Source organism: Euleptes europaea, chromosome 1 (assembly GCF_029931775.1).
Source record: "Euleptes europaea isolate rEulEur1 chromosome 1, rEulEur1.hap1, whole genome shotgun sequence".
In the NCBI taxonomy this organism is placed as follows: domain Eukaryota; kingdom Metazoa; phylum Chordata; class Lepidosauria; order Squamata; family Sphaerodactylidae; genus Euleptes; species Euleptes europaea.
The window spans coordinates 103297906-103319238 of NC_079312.1; the positions used below are offsets into that span (position 1 = coordinate 103297906).

Below are 21333 nucleotides of genomic sequence, written 5' to 3' on the forward strand. Positions count from 1 at the left end.
TAGATTTATCCTAGAGAGGAGGTTGCAAAGAGTATTTTGAGCATCTTGGGGGGGTTGTTTAAGTATTGTTTACTGTAAGAGTTTTGTACTAAAATGGAATTTTGAATACTGCAGTAAGAGACACTACAGTTCACACAGAAAAAAAAATAGGGCTGGCGTGTCCTTCCTGTTTTCCCAGTTACAAAGCCAACAACCTCCACTCCCTGGTAATGCACTAAGGATAGCTGTTTTGTTTAGCAAACAAACATGATTTTTAGACACATCAGTCATGGTGGGATTTTTTTTTCCTTTTAACTATTATGACTGACAGTGAAAAGCTTTTCTGAATCCAGCATCTGGGCCCCATATTCATACAGCTAGACTCTTCCAAATCCTTATGTCTAGGCTAATCAGCTAATTAAATTTAAAGAGATGTGTATAATATGAATATGTATGACTACACTGTCGGAGAGGGGCTAACACCTGGGGGGAGGAGATGCTAGTATTCTGGAGGAATGAAAAATACGATCCATTACAGTATTTCTAGAGAATAAAACCACAAGAGACAAATTCAGGATATCAATAAAATATTAACATATCTAATTCTCAACATGGCCGGAATTAGGGTTGGGAAATATCTGGAGATTTTGGGGGTAGAGCTTGAGGAGGGTGGGGTTTGAGAAGGGGAGGGGAGGGACTTCAGTGGGGTTTAATGTCATACAGACCACCTTCCAAAGCAGCCAATTTCTCTAGGTGAACTGATCTCTTCAGCCTGGAGATCAGTTGTAATAGCAGGAGATCTCAGGCACCACCTGGAAACTGGCAACCATACCAGATCTGTGGATATTCATACCTGGAGATTGGAGCCATGCACAGACAAGACAGATCTTTCTACAAACCTGAAAAAACCCAGGTTTGCAGAAAAATCTAAAGTCTTAAAAATCCAAAACACTGGGGGAGGGGGTAAAAGGAGCCCTATAGTTTTAAGAAATAGATGTCCTCACTACAACAACATTGCCAGTCTTCAAGCCTTTGGTTCTGTCACTAAGAGGCAGAAGGAGGGGGCAGCACCCCTTCAAAGGCGTCTTGGTACTTGAGGGAAAACTCAATGGGGCCATGCCTGGCAGCAACCAGCAAGTGACTTGCTATCTTGCAATTGGCATAACTCACCCAGGCCCAGCAACTCGCTATTTGTTCAACAGCAGCCGCCCCACGAAAGTCAGTGTGGTATACAGTGCTTTCAGACTAGAATCTGGGAGACCGAGGTTCGGATTACCATTGTGCCATTGAAGTTCATTGGGTGCCTTTGGGCTGCACATTCTCAGCCTAACCTACTCTTACAGGTTGCTGTGAGGATAAAATGGAGGAGAGAACAGTAAGCTGTATTGGGTCCTCATTGTAGAGACAGGCAGAGTATTAAAGGAAGAAAACAAATAATAGCTGAAAAGAGGGAACAGATAAAAAGTAGGTTGGTAAGGAAAGAAGGAAGCTAGGAAATGTTGCCAGGAGGAGGCAAAGAGGAAATAGCATGGGGAGGAAAAACAGGGGAAAGTGAGGTGCCTCCTACGGATCCTTGCGTGTTCTCACCACGTAACTGGTCCCTGCAGTTGGCACCATAGACCTAGGCCTAGCCCCGTGGCCAGCATCATGTAACTGGGTCATAGTTTTACTTGGTACAGGCTGCCGGGGGGACAGAATAAAGGAAAGCTGAAGATTGGGGGGGGGGGCAGTACCAGAAGCCGCTCTGCAGCACCTGAGCATTTTCTCCTATCGTTTTGTCAGCAGTAGTAAGGGGGAAATTTCCATGACAAAAATCTTGTTTGCATTTCTGTTTTCTGTCTGTTTCAAAAGTACTATTACATTTTTAATATCCCTGTTAGTCAGTGTGTGAGGCCCAAAAATGGTCATGATTTATTCTGCTGTTAAATCCCACTACCAGTGGACCTATGACAAACTGTAGCCGCTTGTTACCGTATAATCAGTTAGTACTTTTTGTGTTGATTCTCATTACACGTTTACCAGTTAGAGCCATGTTGTTGACCTAACTGCAGGTTACATTTTCGTCCAGGTCTGCACGATCAGATGTGTACTGCAAGTTCTGTGCTCGATCTCATCAGATCTCGGAAGCTACGCAGGGTCACCCCTGGTTAGTATTTAGATGGGAGACCATCAATTCCCAGGTGTGTGGTTCCTGATTTGGATCGATAATGCAGCGCATGGGGAAAAAGGTTTACGCCTTCCTCCCTTGCCATTTTCCCAGATAGCTAAAGTGGAATACTATTAGCCCCCTTGGAAATGGGCATGCACACTGCCCTTCAACATAGCAAATTTATTGTTATTTATTTACATAACAAATAACGTTATTTATTTACATTATTTATAGTCCGCCTGTCTCACTGGGACTCAAGACAGATTACACAGAGTGAGTCAATACAATCAGCAAAATGGGACGTTCAGTTAAACAATGAAATAGGATTTGCGGTGTAGAGCCAACCAGAAGTCTAAAAAAAACAAAACAGAACTGAAAGCAAAGCATAAGTGTTAACATGACACATTAGAAGATGCAAAATTACACAAGGGGATCTAACCCAGAGCAAACTATACCCAACAGTACAGACCACAGTCCCCAATAATTTATCCAAGTGGCTTTGTGAAGCCTTTTGTACAGTGCTGCCCTATTGTCGGTGTAGAAAAGCCTTTTTGAATAATTCAGTTTTGCAGATATGAGGGTCCTAGGCCATGAAGGGCTTTGTATGTGATACCCAATATTTTAAATTGAGCCCAGAAGCTAATGAGCAGCTAGTGGAGTGACTGTAGAATGGGAATAATAGGCAACTAGCTCCCGATGATAGCCAAGCTGTGGCATTCTGCACCAATTGGAGTTTCTAAGTTGATTTTGAGAGGAGACCAATGCACAGTGCATTACAGTATAGTCCCAGTGTCACCGTGGCATGGATCCAGATGGCTAGATCAGCCTTCTCAAGGTAAGGGGGCATTTTTGAGCCTTTTTTGTAGTTCCATGAACTTACTTCTCCAGCAGTAATGTTGGGTCTAGTATATTCCCAATGCTCTTAACTGAGTTGGCAAGGGTCAGCTGAACCCCACTGAAAGTGTGGAGGGTAATGTCCGTCAAGACCTCTGCCTTCCCAGCCAGCATTGCTTCTGGCTTTCCAGGGTTTAGTTTCCACTTGTTCACTCTTAGTCATTTAACCACAGCAGGCTGAAAGTGGTTTAGGACCTCTACTGCATCACCAGGCGATTTGGGCCCCCAAAGACATTTCAGCTTGAGCAAATGCTGTGGGGAAAGATCAAGCACGCTCTCCCCATGTGCCATGGTCCCAACTTAATCAGGTACTACTTACCTGCGGACTGAGTTCCTAGCATGGAACTCAGAACTCTCAACACACATCTGACTGCACAGACCCTGGGGTAAGTTAGGTCCCATGAAGCTAAAGTTCTGTTACTTGTTCACTATCTCCTGTTACATTGCAACTGTCAGTTAAAAACAATGTGTGACTAGTTCCAGAGGGGTAGCCATGTTAGACTGTTGGAGCAGAAATAAACAGAAGTCTTGTAACACCTTTAAGACTAAAAATTTTATACCACAATAAACTTTCATGGGGCGCTTTCACACATGCACTTTCAATCTACTTACAATGCACTTTGCTGCTGGATTTTATTGTGTGAAACAACAAAATCCATTAGCAGACGATCGCTATAGTGCATTGAAAGTGGATTGGAAGTGCATTATTCTACATGTGTGAAAGCGCCCATGGAGTAGAGCCCACTTCTTCAGATGTTATCAGTAGTTGCAGTCATTTTACGTAGGGGTATGCATAACAAACAAACAGGGTCAAGGGTCCATGAAATGCAGGAAGTTCAGGGGTGAAAAGTAATTAAGTAAAATCCAAATCTAATGAAGAAAAGTAAAGACAATTCCATAGTTAACATCTGTAATGAGTAAGAGGTTCTAAGTATTTTGGGGGAGCAGGAAATATTGTGAAACCTCTTTAACAAATCCCAATTCAGCAGTTTCTTACTAGAGTCTCCCTTTGAATTCTTTTGTTGAAAAAACTGACTTTCAAGTCAGAAACCATGTGCCCAGAAAGGCTGAAACTCACTGGTTTCAGAATATTGTGATTTTGAATTGGGGGAGTAGGGAATATTGTGAAACCTCTAACAAATCCCAATTCAGCAGTTTCTTACTGGAGTCTCCCTTTGAATTCTTTTGTTGAAAAAATATGACTTTCAGGTCAGAAACCATGTGTCTAAAAAGGCTGAAATTCACTGGTTTCTGAATATTGTGATTTTGAGCGTCAGAGTTAAGTTAGATTTGTAACCTCTGAAACTATTGATTTATGTGGAGCTGAAAAATAATAAAGGATAGCATTATAAATCCATTCATTTTCTTTTGGATAATTTCCTATTGTATAATCACAGCATGCTTTCCTGCGTTTTTTTTTTTTTAAATAACCCCTGGCCTAAACTTCCTGTTCATCACATGAAAATTAATGTTTTGACTATACCAGTTTTTCCATATTTTTTAACATTTTACTGATCCTTCTCTTTTCGTTCTGAGGCTCTATGCATAAAAAACACACCAGAATCCTATATTGTACCTAAAATGCACTAACCTGGTTGGCCCAGGCTAGCTCAATCTCATCAGATCTCGGAAGCTACTCAGGGTTGCCCCTGGTTAGTACTTGGATGGGAGACCATCAGGGAAGTCCAGGGTTGCTACAACAAAGGCAGGCAATAACAAACAACCTCTGAACATCTCTTGCCTCTCTGAACATCTCAACTCAGTACATACCTTTCTATTTTATGAGTGTTAACAAGAGCGATTGTGCAAAAAGATGGAAGATTATTATGTCCATATAATATGTGTGTGTATATATATATTCTGGCATTAACATAAGGGATTCCTGTGTTGACCACTTTAACAGCATCCTGACACGGCTTATAATAATGGTGTTCACCATCTTATTTAAGGCTGTGAAATAGCCTTGTACTGTTCTTTGGTGGCCAGTGTCTCACTATAGCAATTATCATCTTCAATGGATCAAACGAGGAGATTGAAAAGAATATTCCCACTCTGAGTGAAAGGGCATCTTGCAGCTTGGGTTATTCACGCCCACTGCTAGGGGAGGCAGGACTAAAAAAATTTAACTTCCTGTCTCCTATTTCTTCACAGTCAGTGTAAATAACTCCAGATAAGGTTTACAGGAACTACAATAGCACATTATTGCTCTTGAAAGACCAAGAGATCTTTGTTTACATTTTATCAATTGCTAAGTAGAGATATATGTTAAGAACCAACAGCAATACCTGGGAGTAGGTTGTAGCCACAATCACAAAAGCAAATTTGATAAAGGCTTTAATGCATTCTTGGACAAGGCTTTCTTTCTGAGCTTTATGGCCTTATCATGTCTTTGTGGAAGTTTATGATAAAGCTTCTCCTCTCCAGTGCAGGTAAACATTGCCTTAAATGCTCAAGAATGTTTACGGTTGAGCATATCTATCACTTTCTGTTCATGAGAGACAGAAAAGTGTATATCTCTCCAACCATTATTTTCTATATCTCCTCACCCTTAAGATAAATATAATGAGAAGAAAAATCTAAGGAGTTTAGCTGCTGTTTATAGTTCTCATATAAAGTAAGAACTGTGTGTTTGTGCTGTTCCCACAGCTGCTTGGGAAAAAAAATCCTTAAAGGGCAGTTGTTTTTCACCTTTTAATGACTGCCATATAGCTAGGTGTTCATACAAAGAGGGTGAAATTCCCAGGATGCTGTGCCAGACACAGTATATTTTCACCTACAGGAAGTTGCCATAAACTCTGATCAGTTTTTCCAAAAGAATCCTTTTGCACAGTGAAGGGCAGAGAGGGTCTTGCTGCTCTTGGGAGACTTGAAAACTCCCTGTTTTAATTTGTAAATCTTGATTCATTATTTGGGGGTAAGAAATGCTGTAAAACAATCTCGCATTCTTTGGCAAGATGTTTGCATTACAAACACACTTGTGTAACCTCATCAGACACACAGCTTTTGCTAGGGATTTCCTGTGCAATCCAATACAGAGTTTCACCCTTCTAAGCCCATTGGCAGGGTGTAACTCTGCTTGAATTGCACTGTTAAGGGAGCTTTCACGCATACTGAATAATGCACTTTCAGTCTGCTTTCGATGCACTTTAACGATTGCAAGTAGATTTTGCTGTTTCATACAGTAAAATCCAGTTGCAAAGTGCATTGAAAGTGGATTGAAAGTGCATTATTTAGCATGTGTGAAAGTTAGAAGGAGACACATTTGCCCTTTTTTTTCAAGCCCTTATTCCTGTTCTTTGTACAGGTGATTCAGTCTGCAGATTCCCCCCCCCCCATTTAGTCACAGCTGAACACACATGAAGCTGCCTTATACTGAATCAGAATCTTGGTCCATCAAAGTCAGTATTGTCTACTCAGACGGGCAGCGGCTCTCCAGGGTCTCAGGCAGGGGTCTTTCACATCACATGCCTAGTCCCTTTAACTGGAGATGTTGTGGATTGAACGTGGGACCTTCTGCATGCCAAGCAGATGCTCTACCACTGAGCCACAGTCCCTCCCCTAGCTGACTTATGGCAACCCCATAGGGTTTTCAAGGCAAGAGACATTCAGAGGTTGTTTGCCATTGCCTGCTTCCTCTTCACGACACTGGTATTCTTTGGAGGTCTGCCATCCAAATACTAGTCAGAGTCAACCCTGCTTTGCTTCTGAGAACTGACAAGATCACGCTAGCTAGCCTGGGCTATCCAGGTCATGGCCTTAGCCAGGCAGCAATGCTTACCTCCATGTTAAAAACTTTTTCAACTGAATTCTATAGAACATTTTGCTGTTCAAGTCACCAGAGCAGGCCAAACTGGTTGGGCCGTCCCAAAGGGATGTGAAACATGTCTGTGACACCAAAGCAGAAAGAGTTGGCTGTCATGTGACCATCTCTTATGCATGTTCACTCTGAGATAAACCCCACTGTGTTTATTTTGACTTACTCCCAGGCATGTCGGTCCTGGATTGCAAATTCAGACTCCCTTTACAGAGAGGCCCAGAGAGGCAGGTTCATCCTATGAAATGTTTGTGAACCTGCACCTGAGAATTAATTCCTTACTGGGGATTTTTGGGGATCCAGTTATATGCAAACAAAAAAGGCCTTCTTGGGTGCTGAGCAGTGCCTAGAATATCAGTTAAGATTGACAGTAGGTCTAATGTCAAGGGGCAGAGAAATTTTTACCTCAGGAAAGCTGGTTTTCTGATTTGGTAGTTACTCTGAGTAGTTTGGAGAGTGGCTGCTGAATTCAACTAACTCTTATTTTTGACGCGGGGTGGGAGTGCATCTGATTGTGCGGATCCCCATTTGCATTCTGGTGGTAGCTCCGAATGTGTAGCTCTTGACTCAGTGAGCTTACAGCTGAGGTGAGATCTGAGTCTCAGATCTAACTGTAGAATTTCATCTACTAAACCATATTAGCTGACTTCAGTTTTTCATAAGCTTCTTCTTGTCCTTTTATACCTTGCTCTTGCCAAACTGAAAGTAAGCATGTGTCTCACATATATGAAACTTTTGGGATGTGGTTGCTTCTTACGGCCAACGTCTAGAATTACATTTGGTTATGGGTTTTTGTGTCTTTGTTATATGGCTTATGAGGGACAGAAGCATTAAACTTGTCTTACTGAAGTTCATGTGTGTTTGTGTATAATAAAAGAAATAAAATAAAATAATTACTGAATATTTCCTATTGCACTGATCCTGCCACAAGGGGAAGTCATAGATTAAACCTACCAAAATAGTTTCAGAGCAGCCAATTTCCCCCCCGTGATGTGTGTTATATTGCTTCAGAATGATGTAAAAAAACCAACAGTGCTTCTTTCAGCTTCCCCCCCTTTTAAATCTTGTGGTCCAGCACTGGCCTGTATCTTTACACTGAAAGCCAGTAAGGGAAACTGCATGCTAGTTGTGCTAAAACACAAGTCCTGAATTCAGGTTGCCCACCTTGGATTTTCAGACAATACGCCACCATCATCTCAAGGTTTGAAGCATCTGCGCTTGAGAGTCAGCATCATGGCTGTGAGGCATGTAGGCAGTCAGGTGTGATTCAGCTATAGGAGCACAGAATTAGGTGACTCATAAGGGCTATACAATAAAGCTTGGGTTGCTTAGACTGGCCTGCTGGTTCAACTCAGAAAAGCTGCTGGCTTCTGGCCTCAATTTCCCTTTTGTTAAATGATGGGAATGAAGGATGAGATACGCAGGTAAAGCTTTGGCCTTTGAAGTGTAGTTCACCTGCAGGCATTGCATCGCTGCTGAATGTAGGCACGGATGATCCAAAAGCATGGCTTCCTCTGCATTGCTGGCACATTTCTAGGACAGTGCCTGGGAAGCAAGGAACTAGGGAAGCAGCAAGTAGCCCACCCTCATCAGCTGCCAGCCTTTGTCAGTCCTCTATTCTTCAGCCAAGCAGAGTCCAGACTGTCTACTTTGCCTGCCTTGTGAAGAAGTGGTATTTGTAGTAACTCAGCCATTGCCCCAAAGGTGTCACCTGGTTGGCCACTGTGTGAACAGACTGCTGGACTTGATGGGCCTTGGTCTGATCCAGCAAGGCCTTTCTTATGTTCTTAGAAGCAGATCAGCACATTGGCTTCTTTACTGCAAAACCAGAGGACCCAGGAACCAAAAAAGCCCCAGCAGTTTGGGACCAAATATTACCGAAAGCAGTGCTGAGGGACACACCACTGTATGCAAATCTAGTGAAGTGGACACTGGCCTGTAAAATCTCATACCATGGGCTAGTTATTGAGGAGCCACAAGACTTTTGTTTTTACTGTTTATAGGGAACGTTTCTATCTCTTGAGGTGATGTCTAAGTTCATCATCATATCTACTTTTAAAGTGACTCCACCAGAAGATTGTGGAACTTTAAATTGTGGAATTCCCTGCCCCAGGATGGGGTGATGGCTGCCAACTTAGAAGGCTTTAAGAGGGGAGTGGACATGTTCATGGAGGAGAGGGGTATTAATGGCTACTAGTCAAAATGGATACTAGTCATGATGCATACCTATTCTCTCCAGGATCAGATGCTTATTATATTAGGTGCTTTGGAACACAGGCAGGATGGTGCTGCTGCAGTCGTCTTGTTTGGGGGCTTCCAAGAGGGACCTGGTTGGCCTCTGCATGAACAGACTGCTGGACTTGATGGAACTTGGTCTGATCCAGCGCGGCCTTTCTTATGTTCTTTTGTTCACCCCCCACCCCTTCAAGAAGTGGTATTTCTGGGCTGGAAGAAGCCTTTTAGAATAATAAGAATAGGCACTATCTGAACTTTGCTACTAAATTTGTCCAGATTCTGTACATCTCAGTGTATGATGGTGTAAAGGTGTGTCACATTCTAAATTTGAACAAATGCTGCAAGAGAGAAGTTCCTAATGATACCCTCTCTTTCTTTTTTGCAGATACCAATCAACAGACTCGCTCGGTATGCCACAGGCCTTATTACACACTGCCTAACGGTAGCCATGAGAGGCGGTCTGTCCTCACGATTACTGAGCCGCCACGATTCCATTTCCAGGCCAAAGGAAAAAACATACGCCTGGACGCCCATTCCCGCAAGGCCACCCGGAGGAACAGCTTCTGCAACGGCATCACTTTCACCAACCGGCCCATCCACCTGTATGAGAAAGTGCGGCTCAAGCTGATGTCTGTGCACCATGGGTGGAGCGGGGCATTGCGCTTTGGCTTCACCACTCACGACCCATCCCAGATGAGTGCAGATGATATACCGAAATATGCTTGCCCAGACCTGGTAACGCGGCCAGGCTACTGGGCCAAAGCTCTGCCGGAGAGGTTTGCACAAAGGGATAACATCCTGGCTTTCTGGGTCGATCGCCATGGGAGAGTTTTCTATAGCATTAACGATGAGGAGCCAACACTTTTTCATTGTGGCGTCAAAGTCTCCGGGCCTCTCTGGGCGCTGATAGACGTCTATGGAATCACCCATGAAGTGCAAATACTTGGTAGGATATTTTTTTTAAGCCATATATATGTGATTCCTTGTCAGATTACATACTGAGGGTAAAAGTAAATGGAATGTTTGGTCTTTGTGATAATGAAACAAAAAATAATGTATTGTTGGCTTTGTTGTTACCTGTTGTTACCTTTTGGTTGAACTTGTCCCTGTAATTGGATTATTTTAGTTTATTTTTATTGTAAGTGTTGGGGAATTAGTCGGTCTTCAGCTGTCCCTCCTTTTCTCCCCTAGCAACCTCTACCAGGGAAAACTATGGCTCAGTTGTGTAGTGCTGGCCGCTGGGCCCAGCCCAGTAGCACAGTGGGGAACCCACAAGGACTTGTGGGGACACCTCACTTTCCCCTAGAGTCCCCTTCCCACTATTTCCTCTTTCCCTCCTCCTAGCAGCCCCCATAGCCTCCTTTACCCTGCTCTCCTTCCATCCACCAACTTAGCTTTTATCTCTCCCCAATCTTCAGATATATTATTTATTTTCTTCATTTATACCTATCTTTCTTCACAACAGTGACTCAAAGGAGCGTGTATCTTTCTCCTCTCCTTCGTTTAATCCTCACAACTACCCTGTAAAGTAAGTTAGGCTGCAAATATGTGACTGAACCCAGATCAGCCTCTAAGCCTCCATGGTACCGTGGTGATTTGAACCTGAGGCTCCCATAACCCAGTCTGAAACTGTAACCACTGCACAAGACTGGCTTTTGTAAGGTGGCTGCTGTTGAACACTAGCAAGCAGCCAGTCCTGGATCAGTCATACAAGTTGCATAGTAGCAAGTTGCCAAGTGGTTGCTGCCTGGTCTGGTCCCAATGAGTCTTCTCTCAAAGCCCAAAACAGCCTGGAAAGGACCCTCCCTCCTCCCCCTACTTTTTACTGATAGAAACTAAAACTTGCTGGCAATACTGTTGTGGTTGCCTAGCAACAACCGCTGAGGGCATTTCTTTTTCAAAGCTACAGGTGCTGCTTCTATTATTTTGGGCTTTTTTAATCCCCAATTTTTATTTATATATTTATTTATTAGATTTCTGGTTTTTCTGCAAATTGGCATTTTTTTAGGTTTGTAGAAAGATTTGTCTTTTCTATTCTTGGCTCCAGTCTCTGGATTTAAATATCCGCAGATTTGACCATGTTGAGAATTAGATAGATTGATGTATGTAGCATTTGTGTTGCACTTTCAGATGCTTAAAGCGCTCTGCATACATTATCTTGTTCTAATCCTCACAGCAGATCTCCCCTATTGAAGAGGGTAGGTGAGTAGCTTGATTAAAGCTTCCTGGCTAGTTCATTGCACAGGCAAGTCTCAAAGTAACTAGAGTCGTTACACCCTTCTGTGCCCTGGATGGTCCAAGCTTGCCTGATGTTGTCACATCTCGGATGCTAAGCAGGGTTGGCCCTGATTAGTGCTTGAGTAGGAGACCATCAAGGAAGTCCACTGGTTTAGATTTCAGCTAAACCATATTATTAGTGCAAGTTAACAGTCTATATACACGTATGTTGTCGCCAGAATTTTTAAAAATACAAATGTTTAAAATGCACACATCAGTACTTATAAAATAAAGACTGGTTCCAGAAGCAGCCTGCAGCATGTTGTGCTACAGTGTTTTCTGTTGCATGTATTCCCTTAAGTCAAACAGGGTTATTGCACCGGTGACCTTACTGTGAATTTCATTTCTGGACCTGTTTAAGCCCGTGACGGAGGGGACCAAGCCAGTGGAATTGGGCCTCTGTTCACTTATGTATTGACTCCACCATTTGCCAGCTGTGTATGTGTGTCCCCTGATCCAGAGCATTCCTGTGACTCATCCTCCAGACGTGTTCTTTTTCTCCCTCCCAAGCTCAGGCTTTAGATTCATTATCTCCCAGAAGGACCACTTAGAGCCTCTCACGTTGCATTCCTGCCCTATCAGGGTTTTTTCAGAAAGCACACCACCTAGAAACACCAGCTTCTCTGCTTATCAGAGGACTCCAGTGGGGACAGGAGTGTTGTAATTCTCTTTCCAAGAGCTTGGAAACTTTTCCAAAGCATTGGGTTGTTCCTCTTCTTTAAAGTTCTCCTGCTTGGACAAGAGACTTGCTGCTCTTGATTTTATCGCCTTGTCCTGCAGGGCTGGGGTGATGACTTTGCTTCAGCCTCCTACCTAGAAGTACAGCTCAATGACTTATTCTTGCCCTTACAGACAAGCCCATTAGTATGAGTTTAGAAAGCACTTAGGGAGTTTGGGCACTGCCTGTGATGTAGCTTGCTGCCTCAACTGTTCTCAGAACATGCACCAAACACATTCCCTTGGGTTATTGTGAAGTTATCTGCGTAAAGCCACCATAACCACCCGTCTTTTCTTGCTTTATTTTTTTGGCATTAATGTATTACGTATATCTGTTCTGGCACTCCTGTGGGCCTGATTGCAAAAGGCAATTGCGCTTCAGTGAGAATGTTAAGTGATGCTCTGTAGCAGGATATAGTGAATACATTAACGGGACTTCGTTCAGACAACTTTGCAGGGGGCATGTTTTTACATTAGCGTGCATAAAATTAGATTTTTGTTAAAGATAACTGGTAGATGCTGAGAAGAAAGCAGCTTGTTGCTTTTTCCGCCTTTGCTTTGCTTTCATGTGGCACTTTTTTGGGCTGAAGATTGAATAGGCAGCCAGCATACTGTTAGCTGTGACCCTTGTGCAAAGTACCTGGAAAAGAGAAAGGGCTGAAAATTTTTTACCCTGCACTTTGCAGAAGATGTGATGCCTTGCTGAGTCCTGGTCTGTTACATAAGCTCTGTTCAGATACAATGACAATCATGGTGTGTCATTACAGAAATCCTCGAGTTCACGTTCTCCACCTCTTTCCTTCCCTTACGTGTGACTCGGATCGAAGATGTTCTGGTACACAACACCCAACCAGTTAGTTGTGAATCAGATGAAACCACAAACTGTAGTATGTACGCATGTTTGAAGCTGCCTTATATTGAGTCAGGAAGCCTCAAAAGTTGAGCTGGAAACTATGAAATTGATATCAAAATAATTATATTTATTATATAGTGTACACAATAAGTTTGTTAAAAACACTGGGCCTAGAATGCAGGCTACATATAAATACCACCAGTATAAACTGTTACAAAAATATCAAGCACAGTTGATGATATACTCACTATAAATGACCAATAGAAGACCAAATGTGTTTCGGCCTATTAGGCCTTCCTCAGTGGTCATAAACACATCCAGAAATATACCTTACAAGTTATTTTAATATCTTGTGTGGCCAGATGTAAACTATCACCACAAACCATGGGTCTTGCAGTATGGAAACTTGCTCACACAAGTCTAGATGACAAAACAGTCCATGAGCTAAATTATACTATGAATTAAAAACTAAGCCCCCCCCCCCCCGAAGACCATTAATCTCTCTTCCTTGGTACACCGACTGTCAGTGACTCTCCACAGTCTTAGGTGAAGGAAAGTCTTTCCCAACACCTTTATTTGAAATAATTGTTTTAAACTGGAGAACCCGGGGCTTTCTACATGCAAAGCAGGTGTTGTATAACTGAAATGTCTCTTACTGGCAAGCCATGATTCCAAGTTACAGTTTTAATGGTAGTTTGGAATCCCGATGTGTAGGCAAGAGAGCCAGCGTTGTGTAGTGGTTAAGAACGGTGGTTTGGAGAGGTGGACTCTAATCTGGAGAACCGGGTTTGATTCCCCACTCCTCCAAATGAGCAGCAGAGAAGCTAATCTGGTGAACCGGGCTGGTTTCCCCACTCCTGCACATGAACCCAGCTGGGTGACTTTAGGCTAGTCACAGCTCTCTTAGAGCTCTCTCAGCCCCACCTACCTCACAGGGTGCCTGTTGTGGGGAGGGAAAGGGAAGGTGATTGTAAGCCGGTTTGATTTTTCCTTAAGTGGTAGAGAAAGTCGGCATATAAAAGCCAACTCTTCTTCTTCTTCACTTTATGGGATTCAGGTATCACAGCCAACTCTAATTTGCTGGGAATGTGGAAGTCTTCAGTCTCTGAGCTGTATACTGGGAGGAAGGGGAAAGGGAGTGTGGGAGCTTGAGGTCTCCCATCATACCCAAAGTCCTTGGCAACTCTCCAGAGTTTTTCACAAAAGGAGATCTTTTGAACAACCATTCGTTGTTCCTCCTGAATTGCTTCAGGTGATTTTGGGGAGTGTGGGACTCAATTTGTATAAAAAGGCAAATGATGAGCACTTATTTGGCCTATCAGATCCTGCATTACTCTCCTGGGCAAACTGAGGGGCACCATTTCCATGAGGTGTGATTTATTAAAACTGCTAGCTCACTAGTGGGAACAGCAGATGGAAAGATCATTAAAACATCTTCGTTCTGAATCACACCAAATATTATTACTAGGCAAATAGTGCTTTACTATATATGAAGAAAAACCAAACTCCTGCTCCCAAGGAATTTACCAGTAAATGCCTTCACACATTATTGCCATTCTACATGTAGTACCTAAGAGTTAGTAACTTTCCCTGCCTATCTTGTATAGCAGTTCTGCTCATCATCAGATGTCCTGTTTTGGAAGCAACATTTAAACAAATCCCAGTGACCCATTTGTTTAAACAAAGTCAGTTCCCAGACTTTTCTGTGCTGAGAAAGCTTGTGGGGTTGAGCAACAGTGTAAGCTGTGCTATTGCTTGCTTGTTTTCTATTGTCATTGTTCAGAATTTCTTTGGAGAAAATATCTTGTAGGGAAAAAAACAATTTGATAAACCAAATGTGCTATTGGTTCTTGTAGGTTATCCGGGCTGTGTAACCGTGGTCTTGGTATTTTCTTTCCTGACATTTCGCCCGCAGCTGTGGCAGGCATCTTCAGAGGAGTAACACTGAAGGACAGTGTCTCTTAGTGTCAAGTGTGTAGGAAGAGTAATATATAGTCAGAAAGGGGTTGGGTTTGAGCTGAGTCATTGTCCTGCAAAGCTGAGTCATTGTCCTGCAAACCCAACCCCCTTCTGACCATATATTACTCTTCCTACACACTTGACACTGAGAGACACTGTCCTTCAGTGTTACTCCTCTGAAGATGCCTGCCACAGCTGCGGGCAAAACGTCAGGAAAGAAAATACCAAGACCACGGTTGCACAGCCCGGATAACCCACAAGAACCAATGAACTCTGACCGTGAAAGCCTTCGACAAATGTGCTAATTTGAGATATTGGATGCAATCATCCATCCCTCTTGTTAGTAATTCCCTGCAAGAATACAGAGGAGCAATTTAGAAGCAGTGCCATCTGCCGCTAGTTTTTATGCTCTTGGGCTAGAAGTGTCAGGTTTTTTGACATCTGATGCTATCAGATGGGACATAGTTCTGGGAGAGGGTTTGTGGCTTGCTCACATGGCCTGTCAATAACAAAGAGTCGAGTGTGCTTTGAAACATTTTTCAGAGGTCACAACTGCTATTTTAATATCACTAATGCTCAGTTTATTATTAATGGGGGTATGTGAAGTGATTAAATGCATTCTCTATCCAGTTTCTCTTACATGAGTTAAACTGACCAGGGCTACGGAAGGAGGGAGATGGGATGTGGGAAGGGACATATTTTCTTCGTAATAGGTAGTACGCAAAATCTACCCACCCTGATTCAGTGAGACAGATCAGTGGTCAGATACAGGTTTCTGTTTATGCAGCTCCCTTCCTGTGTGCACAGAAGACGGGACGCAAAGAAAGGGGGCTCCTGCATATAACATCAAGTGTGGTTGTGGTTTCTAGACGCTGGACTCATTTTATAGCAAATTTGCTTTATGTGGCTTTCGGACAAGAATACATAGAAGCTAATGTTCTCTCTAGATCTTGTTTAATAGATAGATTTCCCATGGCTTTGTAATTCTGTACTTCCATGTACATTTCTCTTACTTGACATTGCTAATTTTAAAAGAAGTGGAAAAATAAAAAAGACCAGTAAAATATTAGATTTAATATTCAGGCGTGGTGAAGGAGTGGTAGGAAAAAACCAACTTTGCTAGCCTGGATGGACCACCATTTCCAACCTGCCCCTAATACTGCTCTTCTTTGTCCTTGCCTCACAGATAGCATGTTTGCGGAGACCGTGACTTCTGCACGCCTCAGCAATGCACGCCTCAGCACTTGCCTTCCACAGAGCAGCCATGATTCAGCCAACTTCAACAACAACGAACTAGAGAACAACCAAGTGGTGGCCAAAATCGCCAATCTGAATTTGAGCCGCGTGCCTGGGTTGTCGACTGACAACCACACCATTCCCTGCTGCCCGAGCAGACGGCAGCTCGCCCAGGTGGTGCCTGCCTTTCTGGATACCGATTTGCGTTTCCACCCAACCCGGGGGCCTGACGTTAACTTTTCTCAGGACCGGATGGCTGCCTGCACCAATTGGCAAGAGAGCAATAGAACTTTGGTTTTTTCTGACCGACCTTTGCACATTGGCGAGAACCTCTTCGTGGAAGTGGGACACCTTGGGCTGCCGTATTACGGGGCCCTGACATTTGGCATCACCTCTTGTGATCCAGGTACATTACGGACAAATGAGCTCCCGGCAGATCCGGATTTTCTTCTGGACCGCAAGGAGTACTGGGTGGTTTATCGAGGATTCCCAGTCCTCAGCAACGGCGATGTCCTCAACTTTGTAGTTTTGCCAAACGGAGAAGTGCACCATGGAATAAATGGGATAAACCGTGGTATGCTGATGTTCGTGGACACCTCACAGTCTCTGTGGATATTTTTCACAATCCACGGTGTAATCAATCAGCTCAAAATATTAGGTAAGTGCAACTCAAAAATAATTTGAATAAAGCAAAATGATGCAGGTAAAATATTAAAAGCCCTTCACAGATTAGGATTAGCTCACGATCTACCAAACCAACCATCTGTTTCCAAGAGCTATCAAAAATAGTCCTGCCCTGTTCTTTGTCCCCCAACATCTGTATTTAGAGATAAATAGACTCTGAACAGGATGGTCTGTTTAGCTTCACGGAACATAGTGCGAGATGTCCATTCAGAAGAGTTAGGCAGTGAGCCCCTCCCTGTATGACAGTGTTGACTAAACTCCAAGCCTGATTTAACAAAGCAAGGGTCTCCTCATTTGAATACTACCGGTCAGATTGTGACCCCCGGATGAGGTAGGAACGGAATGTGCCTGGCCACAACAATGTAGTAGTATACTCAAATATAACTAGACTGAAAGCAAGCTTGCTTTCTTTAGCCCTGGCTAGACCAATCTGGTCAGATCTCAGAAGCTAAGCAGGGTCAGTCCTGGTTAGCACTTGCATGAACCATACGTCAGCTGCAACTTGACAGTACCCCCCGCCCCCAAAAAAGCACAACAATAGCAGTATAGACTTGGAAACTCAAAATCTTCTGGGGAAACTCAAAATCTTCTGGGAAAGACTTCTGAAGAGATTGAATGAATCATGTAGCTTAATTATGTAACTTAACTTAAAATTCAACACTTAAGCCTGTCAGATTTCTTCCTCACCCCCTAAAGCTGACTGAACCTGTATTGCTTTTTCAGGCACTGGGCAGTCCAGCCCTGCGACTGTCTCTCCCTCAGGATCCCCTGGAGGCTCTCAGTACGACAGTGATTCCGACATGGCGTTCAGCGTGAACAGGTCCTCCTCAGCTTCTGAGTCGTCCCTAGGTAAGGCACCTTGACTGACCCATTGCCACTGGAATACTTACAGTGAACTGTGCTAATACGTACACCAGATCTCACAGGTTGAGGCTTGCCTTGTCTAAAAGTAGACGTTGCTATTTGCACAACCTTTGCAGAGACAACATCACTCTTCTGCAGTGAGAGGCCGGCCTACATTTCCTAAGGCTCCTGTCCAGTGTTCCCTGTAATGCCCTTAGCTCGTAATCCAGAGGGTCATAAAGGAGATGATTATAAATCCTTTCTCGTGTCCAGAAGAGGAAACTGAAGCACAGAGCAGTAAAAAATGGTTTTAACAGTGTATCGTTTTATATAGAGGGGGGGAGAGGGAGAGGCAAGGGTAGAAACTCCAGTCTGCCAGACCTCACCTCACCCTGGTCCATTGAAATCGTTGCATGGTAACTCATTCTGGGGGAGGAAGGAGGCAGCAAAGGGTTGCACCATTACTTCCAAGAGCCACTTTACAGCTATCCCTTTTATAAATAGTCCGTATTACTCATAGACTTTGAGAGTTCAGTGGTTTCATGAACAGATCCTGATCCTTAAAAAGGGGGCTGAATGAGTGTGAGTGAGGACTACAAATGCATTAGTGAAGGGCCAGATCCTCCAGCACACATAAGTTTCCCCTGATGATGCTCACGCAGTCATCTCATCTCATGTCCCAGTGAAGGGCTTATGCTGGTGCCTTTGTCTTGGGAGGTAGAATTAAGAAGAAGAAGAGTTGGTTTTTACATGCTGACTTTCTCTACCACTTAAGGAAGAATCAAACCGGCTTACAATCATCTTCCCTTCCCCTCCCCACAACAGAAACCCTGTGAGATCTGTGACTAGCCCAAGGCCACCCAGCTGGCTTCATGTGTAGGAGCGGGGAAACAAACCCGGTTCACCAGATTAGCCTCCGCCGCTCATGTGGAAGAGTGGGGAATCAAACCCGGTTCTCCAGATCAGAGTCCACCGCTCCAAACCATTGCTTTTAACCACTACACCACGCTGGCTCTCGTTAAAGTGTTACAGCATCCTGGTAGCTGTTGTAGGAGTTTTTCCATCAAAGATCAATGCAAAAGTTTAGGAAGGAGGCAGGGACTTACTATAACAGTGGGCTGTGGCAAGGGGATTTCTGTTCTCTTATGCCAGCATTGATTTAAGAAAAGCACACTGCCTGCTGTACGTTCTCCCATCACCTGTGCAAGGGAGATTAGTTCGAGTCACCATAGAGGGTCAGAGTCAGAACACGTGCGCACATAGCCATTACAGACATTCTGTATGAGTGGCCGTAGTTCTGGCTACCGTGACATTCTGACGCCTGGCAGGGGAGAATTCCCACATGCATTCACTGTCCTGTACCAGAGGAGGCTGGAATTGGCATGACTGCTCTCTATTGTGGCAGAATAATAGGGCAATTTGTTCATGTTACAGTTGTCATTGGGGTGAATAAGTACACAAAGGCCATTTCCATGGGTCGCAATATGATTATCACAAAGCACAGTCTGGCTCCATAAAAATCGGGTGTATGTTTACCGGTGTACTTAAAATGGCATGGCTGGACACAATAGTTTTTAAAAGCATTGAAAGAGGGTGGCACTACTCATGGTGCCCATATGCATTGGGTTGGATCCACCTGGCATTTTCACCCAGTCTCATCTGATTCCGTTCCTTACTACAGTTGTGATCCTGCAAGGCTTTTGTTCATATTGGTCCCATAATCCCCTGCATACCCTTATTAGTGGTCAAAGGGTGCCCCTTCCCTCCTTTTTCACCAGCAGAAAACGTGGTTGTTTCTGGCCCATTGCTTTTAGGGGTGCTGCCTGGTATTAAAAAGTTGATTAATCATACAAGCTTTATTTATTTGTTTATATCTACAGAAATTATTTTGTGTGTGTGTGTGGGGGGGGGGGAAGTGGCTCTAAAGGAAAAGCGTACTCCTTCACTTTTGGATAGAGCTCATGAGTTTCATTAGGCCTGCTTTTAGCAAAGGCCTTCCCCCTTCTCTCTCAATCAGTGCCTCTTCTGAGATGGCACTCACCTCCTGTAGGGTTTTGTAAGTAGCGGTATTGTAGTCCTGAATGGTTTTTATTTGTTATGTCGTGAGATGCCTTGAACAGCTTTCCTCGGGAGGTGGCATATAAATCTACGTAAATATATGTTAGTATTAAAAATAAAATCTACTGCTTGATATAATTAGTCAGTTTTAGGCAATCAAAATGTTCTTAAGCAGTTAATCAGCTAAAGTTGTGCAGCCCTAATTTCTTTTTTCCTACTGTCACCTCCAGTCAAACATTTTCCCAAGGTTTTGTCACATTACAAAAACCCGTTTGCTGGAAGCAAGCTGGGGCGGGGGGTGAGTTTGTACACTATGGGCATCAATCCCTATTTCAAAGCAGCTTTAGCTCTCTAGAAGTGGCGACTGTCTTTTTCCCCCAGCCTGAGATGAGTGAGGCATATGCAAACGAAACCGTTCTGACCAGGGCTTCTGTCTTCTCTGTTCCTTGCAGTGACTGCTCCAAGTTCTCCTCTGAGCCCTCCAGTGTCTCCTGTGTTCCCACCTCCGGAGCCCGCGAGCAGTAAGAACGGGGAGTGCACCGTTTGCTTTGACAACGAGGTGGACGTGGTGATCTACACGTGTGGACACATGTGCCTCTGCAACACCTGTGGTCTTAAACTGAAGAAGCAGATCAACGCCTGTTGCCCCATCTGCCGACGGGTCATCAAAGACATCATTAAAATCTACCGCCCTTAACCTCACCCCCACCCCTTGGGATGTGAATGGGGAGGGGCACGAGAAAGAATGTTGCTAGCAATCGCCACACCTTGCTGTCCCTGCTTATGGGTTATTGTGCTGGTCAGTGATTACTGAGTGGCTCTTTTGTCTATATTTCCATGTTTCGACCAGTAGGAACAAATCAGGGATAATTAAGTGAACTGGGAAACACTCTGGTACTTGTAGAGACTTGGAAGGTACAGCTGCAGAATGGGAAGAGCTTGACAAAGATGCTACTCTTGTGGGTTAGAACAGCAAGCTGTGAATACCCGTGCTATATTGATTCCAACAGGAAATGAGGGTTGTCTTGTGCCGTTGTTCTTATTAAAATACATGATTATCCCACTTCATGAAAGGTATTGGAAGAAATAAGTTCTTTGATCAGGTTTTAAATTCTGGGCACCTTTTCCTTCTGCTGTAATCAAGAAGCCTGTTAGGAAATTGGGTAGTTCTCTAGGCACTTTCAAGTATGAGTTTGTGGGGAGGAGGACGTTGAGATTGTTGTCTTCATCAAATGCTTTCTGCAAAGGTCAGGGAGCAATATGTCCTTTCCCCCCCCCCCCCCAACAGAGTAGGGAGAAGTTGGAATGCTGGATGGAGCTTGCTTATTTCAAGGCATTGTTTTCCATTCTTGGATCACCAGCGGGAGTGTGAGGAATAAGTAGTTCAGGGTCCAATTTGCTAATCCCTCCAGGCGGCTAGCTGAGACTGCACTTTGAAACCACGCAAGGAAGAAAAGAAGCGAATAAATGTTGTTGCATTGATTTTTCATTTCCTAATGTGGTCCACTCCTAACATGGTCCACTCATTCATGGTCAGTGCCCCCCCGTCTTCTAGGGGGCAACTGCAAAACCAAAACTGCGCGGCCAGTGATGACAGTAAAATGGAGGCTAGAAAAGGTCTACAGAGGGTGTCAT

The 21333-nt window shown here is 43.8% G+C and overlaps 1 protein-coding gene across 1 annotated transcript in view; it reads left to right on the forward strand.

The window, feature by feature from the left end:
- Positions 1–20656, forward strand: part of NEURL1B (neuralized E3 ubiquitin protein ligase 1B) — a 67833-nt gene extending 47177 nt beyond the window's left edge. The window contains exons 2-5 of the mRNA XM_056847791.1: positions 9457–10017; positions 16064–16771; positions 17521–17646; positions 20151–20656. Of these exons, the coding sequence (XP_056703769.1) occupies positions 9457–10017; positions 16064–16771; positions 17521–17646; positions 20151–20395 (1640 nt within the window). The 3' untranslated portion in view covers positions 20396–20656. The remainder of the gene's footprint in view (positions 1–9456; positions 10018–16063; positions 16772–17520; positions 17647–20150) is intronic.
- The last annotated feature ends 677 nt before the right edge of the window (positions 20657–21333 follow it).